The sequence below is a fragment of the Periophthalmus magnuspinnatus genome, chromosome 24 (assembly GCF_009829125.3).
Source record: "Periophthalmus magnuspinnatus isolate fPerMag1 chromosome 24, fPerMag1.2.pri, whole genome shotgun sequence".
NCBI lineage: Eukaryota > Metazoa > Chordata > Actinopteri > Gobiiformes > Gobiidae > Periophthalmus > Periophthalmus magnuspinnatus.
This window is the reverse complement of record NC_047149.1, coordinates 1,622,017-1,643,176: the sequence shown is the minus strand read 5'-3', so window position 1 is coordinate 1,643,176 and position 21,160 is coordinate 1,622,017. Positions and strand designations below refer to the sequence as shown.

At 41.8% G+C, this 21,160-nt stretch overlaps 1 protein-coding gene across 1 annotated transcript in view; it reads right to left on the bottom strand.

Annotated features, from left to right (window-relative positions):
• Positions 1-1,941: 1,941 nt before the first annotated feature.
• Positions 1,942-21,160, bottom strand: part of vash2 (vasohibin 2) — a 52,380-nt gene continuing 33,161 nt past the window's right edge. Inside the window, exons 7-10 of the mRNA XM_033990980.2 lie at positions 20,724-20,961; positions 13,858-14,001; positions 5,669-5,787; positions 1,942-2,255 (exon numbers count right to left, since the gene is read on the bottom strand). Of these exons, the coding sequence (XP_033846871.1) occupies positions 2,186-2,255; positions 5,669-5,787; positions 13,858-14,001; positions 20,724-20,961 (571 nt within the window). The 3' untranslated portion in view covers positions 1,942-2,185. The remainder of the gene's footprint in view (positions 2,256-5,668; positions 5,788-13,857; positions 14,002-20,723; positions 20,962-21,160) is intronic.

The window sequence follows — 21,160 nt, the reverse complement described above, 5'->3', positions numbered from 1 at the left end:
TTATAATTTGTAATAATAATTCGTGAAAGTATTTTGAAGTACGAACCATGATATTAATGCACAAAATCTGGTATTTTGCAAGAAACACAAACGTTCAAATCATTTCATATTGTCACATAAAGCTTCAGTCACTTTAGACTCGCTCACAGTGGGAAGAGTAACCACAACTTTTACTCATGTACTATTACTTCAACAAACAAATTACTCACTTAGGAGTAAAAGCATGGTGTCCAAAAACTACTCTGAAAAATACATTTCTTTAAAAAGTTGCTCAAGTAAAGACCCACCTCTGAGATGGACCATTTTAAAAGACAATGTGGAACATTTCCTGTGTATTCTGATGAATAAAATGTGGTTAATGAAAGCTTTGTGTGTACTGTATGTATTTTAATGATACACTGTGTAACACTGTGTGTGCAGTACATATTAGAAGAGTGGTTCATTGTACAAAAGGCTTAAAAACATTCAAATGAAACATGTGTTTGGTCAGTTCTGTGGATGGATACTGATAACTTGATTTGAGAAGAAGTGACGTGTGACTAAAATGCCATTGTGACATATTTAAATGCAATTAAAGGTACAGTATGTAACTTTCTGAAAGTGGCACATCATCTGCATGATTCCATGGAGTTAGAACGTTATAATTCCGAATGTTCAGTAATGATGAAACAAGCTCTTTATGGAAAATGTCACGTTTCATTTTCATATTTGAGGTGTGACATTTCAAGCTTTATAATGGTCATTGAAAGGCCTCATGAACAAATCCTACTGCTCCTCTCGCTTTCCGCTCTCCTGCTCCCTCTCTCTCTCCTCCTCCTCCCTCACTCTTCTTCACTCTCTTCTTTGCCTCCTCTCCTCTTTTCTGCTCTTTCGTCCTTTTATCTTCCTTCTGTCGACTCCGTGTTTAAAATATTCCCATCATCTTCAAACACATTGCTCCTCTTCGGGTCAAATCTATATCCTCGCTCTGTTGTTTGCTAATTGGCTCTGTGCACAATGCTAGGCTAACTACTAGCTCTCTTTTAGCACAACTACTTCCTGTTCAATGATATCTCTATGGAGTTTTTGCCAAGTCGTGCTAAAGTTAATAAATGAATAAAAAGCAAGTTGTTGGTAGTGACCAGACTTAAGACAAATGTCATTTGCTTGATCATATTCACTCTTGGAATAAACTGTTTTACTGATAAATACAGACTGTATAAACTAGTGGACTGAGTGAGTGTGATGTCACCAAAGTGTTCAGCTCCAGTCAAATGAAGCTCATCGAGGCTAGAGCAGTTATAGCGGCGAATCTGAAGCTCCATCTGAAGTTCCATATGCAAAATTGACTATATGCATCATAGCAACCAAAGAGCCAATCAGGACAAGGCTGTTGAAGGTAACGCCCCTACCCCCCGCACCATGGACAGGGGGCGAGCGCTTAGCAACGCTGTCACTCAAACCTGCTGCTAATGTTAGCGGAAGAGACCTCGGGGAAAGACAACACCTGATTTGTCTGTTATTAATGTTCATATCTTGATTTAAGGACAAAATGAAATAATAGATGGTTCAATAGAAAGTGAAAGCTTGTAGCACACTCATGCTCACTTCCTATTTGAAAACATGGTTGTTAGCATCTTAGCTATGTCCAGTTGTATATACAATCTATGGATAAATACTTGCTCAAAGTTTGTGATAATTACAGTATGTGTTTAAATTCTAATTAAACGGTTGAAAGCGTTTTAAGTCTGACTTCACAAGTATAACAGCTAACTTTAACAATTCTGGTCAACTCCGATCATTTCTGTTTCTAAGAATAGACTCTGTGAAACTGTCAGACACTGATCTGAATATATTTAAGGTGAGCAACTACAGCAGACGACAGCAACAGAACCCAGAGAAAGCACGCCTACAAGAGTGAAAAGGTGCCAAATCAGGCAGTGACACAGACGAGAACAGTGAGCTAACGATAAACTAGCCGCGCATTGTTGTGCACAGAGCCTCACAGTCCAGAAAAACGAAAGAACTTTGAGAAAAAATCCAAACTTGTGCTGTTGCATCTTGGCATTTCATTTTGTGCAGATGTAGATTTCAAATTTTAAAAGTTGAAAATTTGAAGTTTACTTCAGTTTTTCCATTCTGTCTTCACTTCCTGCAGGTCGTGTTTATCGTGTTGTTTAAAAGACGGTTTATTTAAATTGAAAAGTTAAATCCGTATTTGGTATCCATCGCTGAGTGTACTGAGCTCTGCAGGTTTTCGGTCCACAGATGCTGGCCTGAAAAATACACACACAAAAAAAGTGTCAGATACCTCCCATACTCCTGTATCCCTGTGTCAGATGCCCTCCCTGTGTGTGTGTGTGAGATGCCCTCCCTGTGTATGTCAGATGCCCTCACTGTGTGTGTGTGTGAGATGCCCTCCCTGTGTGTGTCAGATGCCCTGCCTGTGTGTGTCAGATGCCCTCCCTGTGTGTGTCAGATGCCCTCCCAGTGTGTGTGTGTCAGATGCCCTGCCTGTGTGTGTGTGTCAAATGCCCTCCCTGTGTGCGTGTGTCAGATGCCCTCCCTGTGTGTGTGTGTCAGATGCCCTCCCTGTGTGTGTGTGCCAGATGCCCTCCCTGTGTGTGTCAGATGCCGTCCCTGTGTGTGTCAGATGCCCTCCCTGTGTGTGTCAGATGCCCTCCCTGTGTGTGTCAGATGCCCTCCCTGTGTGTGTGTCAGATGCCCTGCCTGTGTGTGTCAGATGCCCTCCCTGTGTGTGTCAGGTGCCCTCCCTGTGTGTGTCAGATGCCCTCCCTGTGAGTGTCAGATGCCCTCCCTGTGTGCGTGTGTCAGATGCCCTCCCTGTGTGTGTGTGCCAGATGCCCTCCCTGTGTGTGTCAGATGCCCTCCCTGTGTGTGTCAGATGCCCTCCCTGTGTGTGTGTGTTAGATGCCCTCCCTGTGTGTGTCAGATGCCCTCCCTGTGTGTGTGAGTCAGATGCCCTCCCTGTGTGTGTCAGGTGCCCTCCCTGTGTGGGTCAAATGCCCTCCCTGTGAGTGTCAGATGCCCTCCCTGTGTGTGTGTGTGTCAGATGCCCTCCCTGTGTGTGTCAGATGCCCTCCCTGTGTGTGTCAGATGCCCTCTTTGTTGATAGTTTGAAGGGCAGCGGTGTCACTTCTTCAGCTTTAGCTCAAACTTATCTTTAATCTCCTTTGAGCTCTCGCCTCTACCCTCCTCTATCTCTCTTTTTCATGCATTCATCTCTTTTCTCCTTTCTTTTTACCCTCCCACTCTGTTTTTCTCTCACCCCCTCCTCCCCTCTCTCTTCTGATTCTCTGCACCTTCCCACTCTTCATCTTCTTTCATCTCTCTCTACCTCTTTCTCTTCTCTCCCCTTCATCCTCTCTCTCCCTCTTTCTGCCCCCACTGTTCCCTCTCTCATGTCTTTCTCTCTTTCACCTCTCTTCTTTTTCTTGTCTTTCTTCGCTGCTAAGTTGCTGACATGTTGTGAAATCCATGTGCTCCTTGGATTAGTTGAACAGTACAGTACAGTATTTTCTCACATTACAGTAGATGATTGTGATTTTGAAGTGTCTGCTTTACTTTGTTCATGTGTTTGTGTTAAACTAATGTGTCTAACTAATGTGTGTGTGTGCTTAAAGTGTGTGTATGTGTGCTTAAAGTGTGTGTGTATGTGTGTGTCTGCTTAAAGTGTGTGTGTGTGCAGCAGATTTTAGTCCTGTCACAGTCAAATGTGTCTACAGCGGAGTATGTGCTTAAAGTGTGTGTGCTTAAAATGTGGTTAAGTAGATGTGATTAAAGCGTGTGTGTGTGCTTAAAGTGTGTGGTTAAGTACACGTGCAGTGATATGGGTGTATAATAAACTATTTACAAAAAATATATGATACAATTTTTCCCTGTCCTCTGCATCTTCTACTCAGCTCCTCTGACCCTTTCCTCCACTCCTCTAACCCTCTCCTCTGCTCCATCTGACCCTCTCCTCTGCTCCATCTGACCCTGTCCCCTGCTCCATCTGACGCTCTCCTCTGCTCCATCTGACCCTGTCCCCTGCTCCTCTGACCCTCTCCTCTACTCCTCTGACCCTCTTCTCTGCATCCTCTGACCCTCTCCTCTGCATCCTCTGCTCCTTTGACCCTCTCCTCTGTGTCCTCTGTTCCTTTGACCCTCTCCTCTGCCTCTTCTGACCCTCTCCTCTGCATCCTCTGTTCCTCTGACCCTGTCCTCCGCATCCTTTGCTCCTCTGACCCTCTCCTCTGCATCCTCTACTCCTCTGACCCTCTCCTCTGCATCCTCTACTCTTCTGACCCTCTCCTCTGCATCCTCTGCTCCTTTGACCCTCTCCTCTGCCTTTTCTGACCCTCTCCTCTGCATCCTCTGTTCCTCTGAATCCTTTACTGCTCTGACCCTCTCCTCTGCATAATCTGCTCCTTTGACCCTCTCCTCTGCCTCCTCTGACCCTCTCCTCTGCATCCTCTGACCCTGTCCTCTGCATCCTTTGCTCCTCTGACCCTCTCCTCTGCATCCTCTGACCCTCTCCTCTGGCCCTCTCCTCTGCCTCCTCTGACCCTCTCCTCTGCGTCCTCTGTTCCTTTGACCCTCTCCTCTGCCTCCTCTGACCCTCTCCTCTGCATCCACTGCTCCTCTGACCCTCTCCTCTGCATCCACTGCTCCTCTGACCCTCTCCTCTGCATCCACTGCTCCTCTGACCCTCTCCTCTGCTCCTCTGACCCTCTCCTCTGCATCCTCTGTTCCTTTGACCCTCTCCTCTGCCTTTTCTGACCCTCTCCTCTGCATCCTCTGAATCCTTTACTCCTCTGACCCTCTCCTCTGTCCTCTGCCTCCTTTGACCCTCTCCTCTGCCCCTGTCCTCTGCATCCTCTGACCCTGTCCTCTGCATCCTTTGCTCCTCTGACCCTCTCCTCTGCATCCTCTGACCCTCTCCTCTGCATCCTCTGCTCCTCTGGCCCTCTCCTCTGCCTCCTCTGACCCTCTCTTCTGCCTGGCCAAGTTACAGGTCAGATCTATGAAGAGGTGACTCCACTCACACCAAAAATGCATGTTTTTCACTGTTTTTAAGCAACATCTGTAATTCAATAAATTCAAGATAGATCAATGTAATGCCATACTGTGGAACATTCCAGGCAAAGCAATAACATCTCCATGGAAACAAACCATTTTCTTTTACTTTTCATGTGGAGGTGGCAGACCTCCACATGAAAAGTTCCATAGTGCACCTTTAAATAAAAATATTATAATGACACGTGTACATTCTGAGCACTGTGACAGAGCCTTGAATCTGTGTCTGTCTGTTCTGTTATTGTGTTGTTTTGATGGTAACACATAGAGACACAGTGCTGACCAAGTGTCCCTGAATGCACCACACTCGTGACATTCAGCTGTGCTCCCTGTTACTGTCTCAGGGCTACGGCTCACAACTAGACCTGGTTTAGTCCTGTTTGGGCATGGTTTAGTGCTGGTTAAGTCCTGTTTGGACCAGATTTAGTCCTGGTTTAGTCCTGTTTGGGGTGTGGTTTAGTCCTGTTTAGTCCTGGTTTAGCCCTGGTTTAGTCCTGGTTTTGTCTAGCATCAGTCTTTAGTCTTGTTTCTAGACCTACTTCAGTCCTTTTTAGATGAGTATATAGATGTCTATAGATATGTATAAATCTATATTCTAGAGTGCTCGTACGACTTGTCTCTCCTCGTCGGCCGTCGCTGAGGGCTGCCGCTCTGTCGTCGCCGTGGAGACAAAGACTTCCCTCGGCAACGCTCTTTGATAGGAGACTGAGCACTTGACGACTTCAGGATCTGCACAGAAAATACAGAAATTATTGCAGAAATGTACAAATCTTAATGATGGTTTACACAACATAAAAATATTACAACAACATAAATCTACAAATTTGAAATGTAAAAAAGCATGATTTTAGTCATGATTTTCCTTCCTGTCCAATAGACATATTTTGGTGTTGGTTTGTTGGTTTTTATTTGAAAATTTGAAAAAAAAAAAAGGTTCCACATTTTGTTTTTTATTTAAAGGGTCTGTATCCGAGAATCAGGAAGTGCTAGTTCCTGCAGTTAGAATGCTAGTTGTTGTTAGGAATAACTTTGGATTACTATTAAACGTTTTAAAATGTTTTTAGAAGTTGTATTTGTCTCATATTGTGCAGACCTGGTTGGGCTCTGGTTATACCTGTTGGGTTTTGGTTATACCTGTTGGGTTCTGGTTAGACCTGTTGGGTTCTGGTTAGACCTGGTTGGGCTCTTGCTGGACCTGGTTGGGCTCTGGTTGGGTTCTGGTTAGACCTGGTTGGGCTCTGGTTGGGTTCTGGTTATACCTGGTTGGGTTCTGGTTATACCTGGTTGGGCTCTCGATCCGACCTGGTTGGGTTCTGGTTAGACCTGGTTGGGTTCTGGTTGGAACTGATTGGGTTCTGGTTAGACCTGGTTGGGCTCTGGTTGGGTTCTGGTTAGACCTGATTGGGTTCTGGTTAGACCTGGTTGGGTTCTGGTTAGACCTAGTTGTGCTCTGGTTGGGTTCTGGTTAGACCTGGTTGGGTTCTGGCTGGACCTGATTGGGTTCCATGTGTAATTGTTCCATGTGTTTGGGAGTGACTATAAAATGCCACATTAAATGAAATGATCCTAAAGCGACAGTTAGCCATCTGTGTGGAAACCATTTTGGAACGTTTTCATTTAAAACAGTAGGATTTCAGGCATATGCTGTTTGTCTATTCACTTTCTGAGGCACTTTTACAAAAGTGATCATTATATTAAGTCTTGAAATATTTGGTTCTATTTACTGTATGTGTAATGACAATCTTTACAGGCCTGGTTTAATTTACTTTGCAGTGGTCCCTGGTTTATCGCGGGGGTTACATTCTAAAAATAACCCACAAGAGGTGAAATCCGCAAAGTAGTCAGCTTTATTTATTTTTTTAACAATTATTATATTTGTTTTAAAGCTGTAAAACGCCTCACCACACTTTATACACTCACACAGGCATTAACGTTTTCTCACATTTCTCTCTTGTTTAAACACTGTCAAAGTTCAAACCTTTGTATATTATATCCTCCTTCCTTGATGATCACTTTAAATGTGTTGTTCTCATACCTCTGCTCCAGCGGTATCTGGTGCTATAGATCAGTTGAACTTTCAGTCTAAATGATCCAAAATGGAGACTTTGTTTTGATTGAGGAGATTGTGTTGTAGTTGGAGGTATAGTGCCTGCTCTGCTGTGTGTGGGCGCGTTCAGGCAAAAGGGATCATTAGGAGGGCTCATGCTGAGAAGAAAATGACCCGGGTTTCAAGCTAAAAATGAAGACAGAGACAGAGCAGGGAAAACCCAGCAACCAGAGGATCAGAGGTTCAATACTAAAACAAGGAAATACAGTATGAAGGTAGATATTTAGTGATTTCAATGTCACAGAAGACCTCTTGTGCTTGTGCCTGCTCTATAGTTAAAATCAGAAAACTGTGGTGCCCAATGAGAGCTAACTAAACATCATCAAAAAACGTGGGTAGATCGAAGCAATGACCCTCTGTCACTCAAAATACGACTTCAGAGGGTAAATGAGAAGGTGAAAGCAGCAGTTACCGAAGGAGGGGCGGAGGAGCCGGAAGTGCATCCAGGAGCGCTTCCCATTTGGCGGCTAGCAGGTCAGCTATGTCCATTTATATATACAGTCTATGGTATACTCCCATGGACCACTATGGAACCTACCTGGAGGACACATGGTACTGTAAAAGAAAGTACTACCATTTGATGTTGAAAATGTCATTCTATTGTCTAAATTGTGTTTTTTATGTGTGTTTGAAATGTTAGCATTGTGACAACACTATCATAATGTAGTGGTCCCTCGCTATATCGCTATTCACCTTTCTCCATTTTGCTGTTTCACAGATTTTTTTGGGTGCAATTTTGCATGCTTCTTTTTACAGTGTATGAACGTGCGTTGTGTTCTGCTTCCTTATTGGCTAAGGAACTGTAGACCATTGTCCATCAGTCTCCGTGCCGTACAGAATGTGTTCAGACAAATTTACATAAATGTTGGATCGATACTACAGCAGAGCAGCACCAGGACAAAGAGGCATGATCAGAGTCACTATTAATTAATTAAACAAGAGAGAAATGTGAGAAAATGTTCATGCCTGTCTGAGAAAAGTTCTAAAGTGTGTGGTGAAGGGTTTTACAGCTGCAAAACATATAGAATTGTAAAAACTAAAACTGAACACTTCGCGGATTTCGCCTATTGCGGGTTATTTTTAGAACGTGACCCCCGCGATAAAGCAGGGACCACTGTACTTGGTCTAAATTAATTATCGCTGACCACAGCTCTCTGACCCTTGAGTAACATTTGGACCACTTGGCTCTGGACTCCTCTAGGGTCATTTTAAATTGTCGTCTGTCTTCTGCAGATCAAATGAACTGAACATGTGTGACTGTTGATCAGAAGAATGGGAGTAATGCCTCATCACTCAGCTTACATACTTAATACCCCTCTGTCTCTTTATATATCCCTCCATTCCTCTCTCTCTCTCTCTCTCTCTCTCTCTCTCTCTGGTTAGACCTGGTTGGGTTTCCTTGATTCCTCTTTCGTCTCTCTCTCTCCCTCCCTTTCCCTAGGAGTGAGCAATATATCAAAAAATGTGTAGCATCACAATTGTTGCTTTGGAAATACGCAAAATTTAAATTTTGTCTGTAAAATTAAAAAAAATTAAAAAATTTAAGTACTGTCTGTAACAAAAACTATTTATATGAAGTGACATAAAAACGACAAGACAAGGTTATAACGTGAACTTAAAGTCATTTGATGGCCCATTTATGTTTTGTGCTGTACTGAAACTCAACCCAGACATTTTCAGGCACATTTTAAACACACTCCTGATGGATTGTTAGAGATAATGCTCTTTCTTCTCTCTCTTCCTCTCTGTCTGTCTCTCCCTCTCTCGTTAAAACTGGGGTGACAATCTTTCTCAAACTCATAACTGAATTGATAGAGAATAAAATGTGGACTAAATCTATGTGAATTCATTCTCTAAAAATATGATGTAGTTGTTCCTTAGAGGAGTAAATGATCCAATCTCTTGCATGTCTCCTATGGGCACAAACCATGCTCTACTGAACCATAACAAAAACACTGGAATGTGGGTCAGATTACATCACTTTACATAACTCCAGGTGTTTTTAGAGCTTCACAACAGGGTTAATAGCCCAAAAATCTGTTCAGCAGCATATTACATTTTAAGTAGCGCTGAATGTTTAGGGCAAAATATCCAACAGATTTGTCTGACAAGCATTGTGTGATTAGATTTATGTTTTAATAATAGTATTCTGTTCAAACATCAAAAAACACTGAAATCTGAACATGCCTGTACAGATCTAAAGTACAGGGTTGGCTGTTTTTATGCAGAAAGACAGAAGATTTTGTTGTTTGAGGAGGAAATGATGGTGCTTGAAAAACTTTGTGATTTGCTCATTTCGTCCATTCCATTCTGTTTCGACTGAATCGCGATTAATCTTGTAGCCCTAATTTAAATACATTAAATACAGCATAAATAGCAGAGATACTAAGTGATAATAACACTGTCAGTGATCTTCAGTAAAAGGATCAGTGATTTCTATTTATAATGACTGTACATTCTTCAGAGACACACCCCTCTGTCTGTGAATGAGACAGCTGCAATACACTGACCTACATACAGTATACTACTACTACTACTACTACTACTACTACTACTACTACCACTACCACTACCACTACCACTACTACCACTACTGCCAATACTACTACTGCTACTACTGTGACTCCTACTAGTACTACTGCCACTACTACTGCTAAAACTGCAACTACTACTAGTACGACTGCCACTACTACTACTTCTACTACAACTACTACTAGTACTACAGCAACTAGTACTACTACTACTACTACTACTGTGACTACTACCACTGCTGTTACTACTACTATCATATGTATGGAGTGACAATGGCTCAGTAGTTAGAGCACTTGTCCTTCAACTGGAAGATCAGAGAATTTACTCCTGCTCAAATTGTAAAAAAAAAAAAAAAGCTGCCTACTATGCGGATTTCGCCTATTGCGGGTTATTTTTTAGAATGTACGATAACGATAAACAAGGGACCACTGTACTAATAGACATGGAAGTGAAATTGTGATTTGAATAGTTTAAGTGGTCTGCAGTTCTTTATGTAATCTACTGTACTCACTAAGAAGTAAATGTCCCTGCGTGTCAGATGCCCTCCCTGCGTTCCATGGGGTCTTATGCTGTTAACCCTGTAGTTAAACCTCTACAAACATGTTCTGAAATGTCCTTGTGTATCAGGTGCCCTCTGTGTGTGTCAGTAGGCCTCCCTGTGTCTCCTGTCGTTTAGATCTCTATAAACATTCTGAAATGCTATTCTCATATTAGTTTAACAGTTTGTATATATACTGTATTTTCTCACAAATTTCTCATAAATACTATGTTTTTCTAGAACTGTTCAAGCATTAACACGCAGCTGAACAGAGTTGAACCAGTAACCTACAACCTCCCACATTCTTCTAGACTCGTGGCCTAAATTATTCCTGACATTACATTAGGAAAGAAGGGAATTCCTGTCTTGGCTATAGTCTGGAGGGAAAGGAACGCAGAAGCAACTGAAACAGATTTGAATATTTGCCATATCAGCTGTTATCAAGTAAAATATCATCAACAGATAAACAAAAGCTGGGAAAGTAAAATACTTTTTGCCGCTTTTACCTGTGACGCAACAATCTGAGCAAATTGCAAACGACATTGGATTAATGCAGTGCTTCTCAATTATTTTCTATCATGCCCCCCTATAAAGAATAAAAAAATTCGCGCCCCCCCAAAAAAAAAAATAAAATAAAATAAAATAAATAAATTAAAATAAATGAAATGATATAATGAAATTTAATTAAATATCAAATAAAAAATAAAATAAGATAAACATCAAATGACTACATTAAAATTAAATAAATATCAAATTAAAACAAATAATTTAGCAATTTGGTACACCACCTTACATGATGCTCAGTGCTTGCTGCTTTAAGTGACATTTACAAAGCGGGATGATTGTTGGCAATATTTGGCACGTTTACGCTGAAAAAAACTCCAGCGTCTTATCAGCGTGACTGAGGTGTAATGAGGCGTCTTAACTTATTTGGCTTCATACTGTCCGCTGCCAACATTTTCAGACACAGCAGACACCGGTCTGTCCTCGTGTCCCACCGGAGTCACGGTGAAGCCAAGCGCTAAATACGCTTCATCAGACTTCCTCGTCTTATTTTTCGGGTGACTTTACCTCCGTCTATATCCGCCTTTCTTTTCATCCCTGTTAAAATGTTTTCCATAGTGTCTCTTTAGCAAAAGTGTTTCACTGCCCTGTGTCACGATCTGTTCGCTCTCTCCTGCTCTTTGCTGTGCGCGCGCTGCGTACGCGCTGCGTACAGCGCGTACAGTACTACAGTGTCATACGCGGAGTCATACGCGCCCCCCCACTATTTGAGAACCACTGGATTAATGGATAAATAAAACAAGCATGAAGAACTAAATTTTGGTACTGACGAACTGACTCAACACACAATACTGATTACAATACCACAATGAAGATAAAACATGCTACATGTTTTAGTAATACAATGTAATTTCAGATACAGAATAATAGTACTTTTTATGTTGCCATGAGATCGTATATATTTGTTTTTATGAAGCTCAAAAGTACACTAAAACTGTTAAGGAAAGCTGCAATTCTGTCCTGTTCATGTAAGTGGATACTGCTCAAAAGAGTATCTATTACTATTGATTAGTATTTGATAGAAGATAAAATGTCTGTTCTTGGTCTCTAATTTTGTAAAATAAATATATATGTTTTTTTCTTCATTATTATGTATTTTTTGGCTGATGTGACTTATGCTCTGGAGCGACACATAGTCCGGAAAATACGGTACTTGGTTTATGTACTAAGCCAGTATAGAAACCTATAGAAACCTGCAACTGATTGTGAACAGCAGATATGACATATGTGAAGGTAATTCCATAACTGCTACTTAGCAACCATAATGTAAACAAGGCAAGACTAAAAAATATAAATGATAGCATATATATTTTGTTAGATGAATGTTTCAACTATCACAAAAACAATGAATTTTAGATATTGACAACAGAGCTTGCAGCTATTTCCTGCATTTTTGTGCTTTTTTCTGAACACAAACTGCCACTTAACTGATAAATATAATAAATATTTGGCACAGGTACTATCCCACCAACCCAAGTGGGCATTAGAAACACATCAAACCTGTGTCTTTACCTCCTCTGTTCCCTGTGACATGTACAAGAGCTTTGTTTCTCTCTTTTAAAGGTCATTCTTCATGGCGGACATTTTGTTTTTTGGTCCATCTTTCCTTAACTGTGCAGTTGGGTAAGCTCAGTATTTTAGAGGAGCAGACATAAATTTAGTGGCTTGTCTGTTGAATGTAATGTTATAATCTAAACAGTTTAAAGCAGACAGTATGCAGAACACTTAAACTGGGACCACATCCAATGAACTGTAACTGTCCAACAATAGCCTCCACAGACACCACGGCTGACTAGCTTGCTTACGCTATTTTGCCATATATGGAATTGTGACAGTTGGTAATTCAGACATTAACTAAAGCGAGGAGGCTTTCAGAGCTTTAAATCACCATAGAACCATTTCTACACAGTGCATATTGGTGCGGTCGCTGCTTAAAGAAAACCTTATTCTTTTTAGGGTATTTAGTATTAAAATATATAAATCATCATTTTATATCTTCTTTTTTGTAAACCATAATCTAACATGGTTTAATAAAAGAAACGGTCCAGTCATTTCAATTTTCTAGTCTGTATTTCTTCAGTCACAGCAACTTGACCTACTGGCATCACATTCTCTTAATGGAGCTAGGTTAGTTAATGCCATAATGTGGGACATTCAAGGCAAAGCAACAGCACCTCCATTGAGACAAGCAAGTGGCAGCCCCTTGACCTACGACTTGTGCAACTTTATTTTTCAGTACTTGAGACCAGACCCAGCTCTGGGCCCCAGGTTCGGAGTAGGCGTGGGACGATATTGAAATTTTGTGACGATTATCATGGCCAAAATAATTGCGATAAATGATTATATAATGATAATTATTCAAATTGCCGACAGTTTAAAATGTTATGGATATGAATCATTATCATTTTAATATTATGAATAAGTTCCATGTTTAAACAAATGGTATAGTGTTGTACTTTGTTATCAGTGAAAACAACAATGATCTATCAGAAAATATTCCGGATGAGCAGGGCCATCAGCTGAAACTTGGGCCCAGGGCAAGAGGTCTCACATAGGCCCCCCTCTAATACAAATTAATAGAAAGAGGCTCCAATTCAGGGCCCCTTTGTCCCTGTCTCCTGTATGATGCTGTACCTTCATCTTCATGCTTTGTAATGTTTTTCTGCTGTGTTTTTCTTAATTTTGTCCCTGTGTTCCCCCCGTATGCACCTTCTGCCTCTTATTTGAATGATCTTTTGGGACATGTTTGGGAGGGAGGGTCTGCTGCGATTGCTCATTTGAAGTGATGGAATGTAGGAACAGGGTTAGGAAACTCTCACTCTCACTCTCCCCTTTAGTCCTCCAGACCCCGCCCCTCCTCCCCCTCACTCTCCCCTTTAGTCCTCCAGACCCCGCCCCTCCACCCCCTCACTCTCCCCTTTAGTCCTCCAGACCCCGCCCCTCCTCCCCCTCACTCTCCTCTTTAGTCCTCCAGACCCCGTGCCTCCTCCCCCTCACTCTCCCCTTTAGTCCTCCAGACCCCCGCCCCTCCTCCCCCTCACTCTCCCTACCTACCTACCTTCATCCTCATATCGCGCCCGTGCTTCTCGAGCTCCTTCTTCATCTCCAGAGCTCCAAGTCGCGCCGCGTTCAGGACCAGATGTTTCCACTCGATGGGCTGGAACACGTGAGGGTCATGTGGAACATACAGGCCGATCTTCACCTGGGACATACGGGACCAGGTTGAGCTGTGATTTGTTGATCTGGTTTATGGTTAATATCTCTGTAATTAGCGGGCCTATTCACATGAAAGAAAAAGTAACACAAATTTCAACATATCTGCTGTCAGTATAAATAAACAGAAGTGAAATCATGTTTTCATAATAGCTTCAAAAACTGGTGTCATTATTCAGCCCCAAAGATGTGACTGTTGAGTCTGTTCCCTGCCTTAAATGAAAAAGGTGTCAAATCAGCAATGACAAAGTTTACTTCCTGTTTTGTATTTCCAACTCGTCTTGATGGGGTTAAAATTGAGATTGTTAAAAACCCTTGTAATCTAATAGAGAGTTTCCCGTACATTCTGCTGAGATATTTCAAAATGTTTATTACAATTTGTCGGTGTAAAAACTGTGATGTAGTGCCTCTATTTAATCTTTAAATCATGGATGTCAAACTCAAATTCACAGTGGGCCACAATAAAAAACTATTTCACAGTCCAAAACTCAGCAATGTTTAACCTTTTCATATGGAAACAAACTTTTGTTTTGCTTAAACACAAAATCTGGAACGCAAGCTTGATATTACAAAAATATGAGAAATGTATTTTGAAAAAAAAAGACACATCATTAGATGATCAGTAAATAAAATAATGTCTCTGTAGACTTTCAAGTTCTTTTTTTTTTTTAATCAAGATATGTTTATTATTTTCAAGTTATCAAATACAGTCAAAAACTAACAGAACAAGAACTAACAATACAAACATAAAAAAACAAATAAAACAAAACCCCAAAACAAAATATAAAACAAAACCCACAAAAAACAAAACCCACCCACCCTGTCACCGCACAGGTAAAATATTTATACCAGGTGCTGTATTCATTCACATGCAACTATGCTGCAACCTATTCTTTTTAAAGAGCTGGATACAACTGTAAGAAACGGCCCCATGTCTTCTCAAATACATTGATATTTTGACTGAATGAAAATCTAATTTTTTCTAGCTTTAGACAGGACATGACATCCTGTAACCACTGTGAGTGTGAAGGAGGTTTAGCGTCCTTCCACCTGAATAAAATAGCTCGGCGTGCCATAAGTAATGCAAAAGCCAAAGAGTATTTTTTTGTGGCACTAAAATGTACAAGATCCTCCAAAACACCAAAAAGGGCCAATACAGGGTTTGGTTCCACCCTAATGTTAAATATTTGGGACAGAGTGTTAAAAATGTTCCTCCAGTAGGTTTGCAGGTGTGAGCATGACCAAAACATATGGCCAAGAGAGGCCTCAGTCAGGCCACATCGAATGCATAATGGGCTAACTTCAGGGTACATGGAAGACAGTCTGGCCCTGGAAATATGCGCTCTATGTACGACTTTAAATTGAATTAACCAATGGCGAGCACAGAAGGAAGATGAATAAACAAGTTGGAGGGCAGAAGACCAGACATCATCAGATATAACAAGACCCAAGTCCTCCTCCCACGCGTTTTTGAATGTGTCCACAGGTGGGCTTTTCAGGTCTAGCATAATATTGTACAATTTAGAGATAAGGCCTTTGGATGGCTTAAACGACAATATTTCATCCACAGTGCATGCAGGTTTTATATTGGACAGCTGTGTATTAAGAAAGTGTCTTATCTGAAGATGACGAAAAAAGTCAGAATTTAAAAGGTGGAACTTCTCTTTCAACTGTGCAAATGATGCTATGGTGCCATCTATCAAAAGATCCTTAAAACGTTTGGCTCCCTCTCTATGCCATTTCCAAAAACCCACATCCATTGATGGCTTAAAGAAATGATTGTTAAGAATAGGGCTCCAGAGTGAGAAATTGGACAGACCAAAGTGCTTCCTAAATTGCCCCCAAACCTTCAAAGAATGTTTGACAACTGGATTATCAAATAATGTAATGGAGGGTAAAGGTAGGGCAGAGCCCGCTGAGGCCAAGGGGGACAGTTTCTCTGAAAAGAGTTCCAATGCAACCCAGTCAGGGCAGTCGGGCTGATCATAATAGTAGGACCAATGCACCAAACATCTCAGGTGGGCCACCCAATAATAGAAACGAAAATTAGGCAAAGCAAGGCCACCCTGGAGTTTAGATTTTTGGAGATGGATCTTGCTTAGCCGTGGACGTTTGCACTGCCAAACATAGGAAGTTATGAGTGAGTCCAGCTGTTGAAAGAAAGTGTGAGGAATAAAAATGGGCAATGTTTGGAAAAGATATAAGAATTTTGGTAAGATTACCATTTTAACAGAGTTTACACGGCCCACTAGGGACATTGATAAAGGTGACCATTGAGACATCAGCTGCCTGGCCTGATTCAATAGAACAGCAACATTTTCTTTAAACAGGTCCCTGTGCTTTTTGGTGACAATAACCCCAAGATACGAAAACTTGTCATGTTCAACTTTAAAGTTTAAGTTGGAAAGATCCAAAATCCGTGCCTTGTTATTGATTGGAAACAGCTCACTCTTGTTGATATTTAATTTGTAACCTGAAAAAGTGCCAAAATGATTGAGCAGTGCTAGAGCAGTAGGAATAGATTCACTTAGATTTGACACATATAGCAGGAGATCGTTGGCGTAGAGCGAAACCCTGTGCTCCACACCCCCTCTCCAAATTCCATATAAACCACTGCAGGTACGAAGTGCGATAGCAAGTGGTTCTATGGCCAAGTCAAAGAGCATGGGGCTTAACGGACACCCTTGACGGGTGCCGCGGTGCAGTCTGAATGGCCTGGATAGTTGGAAGTTAGTACGAATCATGGCAGTGGGGTGGGAATAGAGCATTCGGATCCATGAGGTAAAGGTGGAACCAAATCTGAATCTGTCCAGCACAGCAAAAAGGTACAGCCACTCGACGCGGTCGAAGGCCTTCTCCGTGTCTATAGAAATTATACACTCAGGCCGGTCTTCCAGGGCAGAGTACAAGATGTTAAAAAGACGTCTGATGTTGAAGTAGGACTGCCTGTTTTTAATAAAGCCAGTTTGGTCTTTGGATATAATGGTCGGGAGGATATTTTCCAGTCTGAGAGTTAATACTTTTGCCAGGACCTTGGCGTCCGTATTAAGAAGAGATATGGGTCTGTATGAAGAACAGTTTGTCACGTCTTTTCCTTTCTTAGCTATGAGCGTAATACATGCCTCTGAGAAGGACTGGGGTAGATGACCCAATTTGCAGGATTCTGAGAAAACACAGCACAACAAGGGTGAAAGCAATTTTGAAATTTTTTTGAAAAATTCTGACGGAAACCCGTCTGGGCCAGGGCATTTGTTTGACTGCATTGTATTTATGGCTTTGACTATTTCCAATTCAGAAATTGGCTCTTCCAGTCTTCTTGTAAAGTCTGTTTGGAGTGTGGGAACGTCGAGCCCATCGAGAAAAGTATGAATAGTATTTGAATCCGAACTGAATTCCGAAGTATACAGTTGAGTATAGAACTCTCTGAAGACCGTGTTGATTTCTATGGGATCTGTGGTGACCTGATCAGTGCCCATCTGGATTTTTGAAATGGCCTGTTTGGATCTGAAACCCCTAAGCTGATTAGGTAGCAATTTGTCTGACTTATCTCCATATGTATAAAACTTGGTTCTATTTTTCAGGAGCAACTGTTCAACCCGGTAGGTAGTGAGCAGGTCGAATCTAGCTTTTAATTCAACTCGTTGTTTATATAGGTCAGGACTTTTATTTTGAGAGTACTGTTTGTCTATTTCACCTATTCGGCGTAAAAGGTCACTTTGTTCCCGATTTGAATTGCGTTTCATCCTGGCTGTATAAGCAATGATCTGACCGCGCAGGTAAGCTTTCAAAGTATCCCATAAAGTGAGATAAGAAATATCCGGATTTGTATTGGTGTCCATGAAAAAGGCTATTTCCTTCTCAATAGTCTCTACAAACTTGGCATCTGACAACAAGGTTAAATTAAAGCGCCATTGCCTGCATGTAGGAAGAAGGCCAGGTAGCTGTACCGAAAGAATAACAGGTGCGTGATCATATATAACAATTGGTTGGTACTCACAGGAATGCACAGAGGGTATAAGTTGATTATCCAAAAGGAAGTAGTCAATCCTAGAGTATGAATGGTGCACTTGAGAGAAAAAAGAAAATTCTTTGTCATTTGGGTGTAAAAATCGCCAAACATCACAAATACCAAAATCTGTAAGAAAATCATTAATAAGACAAGCCGACTTATTCACTGCACCGGGATTGCCTGAGGATCTGTCCAGAGTCGGGTCCAACCAACAGTTAAGGTCACCACCAAGGATGAGATGATAAGTATTCAGATCTGGCAGTAACGAAAACAAAAGTTTGAAAAACTCGGCGTCATCCACATTTGGGGCATACACATTAACTAAAACAACCAATATATTATATAATTTGCCTGAGAGAATTATATATCGACCATTATTGTCTGATAATACATTATGTAGTTCAAAAGGAATATCCTGGGAAATGAGAATTGAAACACCCCGGGCCTTGGCCTGAAACGTGGAATGGAAGGATTGCCCAGACCAGCGCAACAAACGACTCAGGTCTGAGGTGCGCACATGGGTTTCTTGTAGGAAAACTATCTTGGACCTGAGATGTTTCAGATGAGAGAAGACCTTCTTCCGCTTCACAGGGTGGTTTAAACCCTTAACATTCCAGCTCACTATGTTAAAAGCATTTACCATAGTGCATATTTAGAGGGGTGTAGAGTAGTTCACAACAACCTGGTGACCAGCAATAGGCAAAGTGACCAGCACTTCCCCCAAAAGAGTTCAACATAGCAGAATTGTTTGCGGTGACAGGTACCCACCCCCTACCCCTCCCAAAAAAGACAGCTGCAATTAAAAAAAGCAGCAAGCTCCATAAATTAAAAAACTTCAGACAGCCCGTCCTCCGGATGATGCTTAACAATCGAACTACAAAAGCTCCGGCATTGGAAATCAAATTAAAATAGCAGCCCTTTACTAGGATAAATGTACCATAAAAAATGGTACCCCCACGGAAGATCAATGTACAATTTACAATGGTTACCACTTTGTAATATACAATACGTGTACAAATAGTAGTATAGTTATTAAAATAGAGTGGTAAGCGGTGTAGCCTAGATAGTCACTAAAGGCAAGATGAAAACCAATGGAAACAAATGACAGCTATTAGTATTGCCTATCGATTATTAAGAACACTGGCAAGTAAACATAACGCAAAATGTATAAATAAATCGCCATTGACAGCGTTTACCGTGATTCCCCCAGTCCATGACACACAAGTCCAGGGAAAGTCCAGTATTTCCACCTATATAGGACCGAGCTGTCGGGAGGTATGTTCATCGATGTATTTTTGTGCCTCCTCAACACTGCCGATCCACTTCTTGACACCGCTGGATAGCGTCAGGCGGAGACGAGCCGGGTAGAGCAGTGCGGGCTTTAGACCCCGTTTGTAGAGCTCCGCCATCACATCTCTGTACTGTACTCTTTGAGACATGACTTCAGCGCTGTAATCCTCCACGATGCGAATCTGTTGGCCATGGTAGTCAAACATTCCTTTGCGTCGTGCTTCTCTGATGTGGAGGTCCTTCGTTTGGTACCGGTGCAGGCGGAGAATGACCGGCCGCGGCCGCGCACTTGGTCCCGGCCTCACCGCTCCCACACGATGAGCCCTGTCGATTTCTGGCGGGGATGGCAATGTGTCCTGTCCGAATGCATCCTGAAGTAGCCGTGAGAAAAAGTCAGTAGGGCGACCCCCCTCAGTAGACTCCGCCAAGCCAAGAATCCGTATATTTTGGCGTCTGCTACGGTCCTCTAGGTCAATAACTTTAGCCTTAAGTTTTGTGTTGTCATCCCGGAGAGAGGAGAGGGTGTTTTCAAGCTCGCTAACACGTTGGCTAATATCGTCAGATGAGAGCTCCAGAGAGGATATACGCTGATCGTGGTCATCCACCAAAAGTTTGTACTGGTCTAGTTTAGTTTCTAGTCCAGTCAGCGAAGCCTTGAACTCAGCAGAGAGAGTTTCACGGTGCTTTTCAAGTAGGGCTGAAATGGCTTCTATGGACGAGCTAGCGCTAGCACTCGCCTCCTCCTTCTCAGCAGTTTTTTGGCTCTTAGGCGGCATTGTGAGAGAGATTATGTTCACGGTTGGGTCAAACGGATGGTAAAAATCTATCCAAAAAGGCAAAAAACTCAAATTAAGATTAAAGGGGGCTAAATGAAAAAGAAATGTTGAATTCTGCCGGAGCACACTCGCACTACGTCTACTCCATCTAAGTTACCAACCGGAAGTTCCTCAAGTTCTTTTTTAAAGTAAATCTTTTTTTCACCAGCCAAAAAATTTATTAATAATTTCATTCACTGAAAATTCGACTTTCAAACTATTAACAGTCCATACGTAGAAGTAGAAAAAGTGCATAGAGAAAACATACATTCAAGCTCAATTTGCTACACTTTGATCTCGACTGCGCAAGTACCAAAGCATTCTGGGATTTTTAGTATTAGTGGTGCATGCACTATATACCGGCAGGCCACCACTAATGCATGTTTGATATGATCTCACGGGCCAAATATAATTACACCGCGAGCCAGATTTGGCCCCTGGGCTTGAGTTTAACATATGTGTTTTAAATGGTTATTTTTTTTAAACAATTCAGTTACGGTACTTTTATATGATATTGTGGAAGCAAATCTATTGTTCAGCTTGTTTTTAGACTATGTTCATAAGGACTGGTGAAGTATGGTGAAGCATGTTTCTTACCTTCTTAATTGTGTGTTGGTATCTCTTATATGAGCTCTCAAACTCCCCGACCAAGTCCCCCAGCGTCCTGTAGCTCAGCGGCTTGTCCATAAGATCCTGTCTCCGGCTCATCCCTAAAGAGCCGTACCTCCCGTTACAGTAGACCCCCAGAACCACATGATGGAAGCAGTGACCCGAGAACTGAGTCTTAAAACTGATGGGGAACCGCTCCAGAGATGTCAGGCCGTTTGTCAGGTATCTACAGATGGCTGGGTCAAGGAAACAACCAGATACAGGCAATACACTTGATCTATTTTATAATGTTGGAGTTGTGTTTTGTTTCATTCACACGTTTAATACATAAACCCTGCATATTTAGGTTTAGAGTTCTTCTCTCAAACTAGATACACTGTGTTCATGTGTGAATGAAACAAAACACAGCTCCAGGTATATTTTTG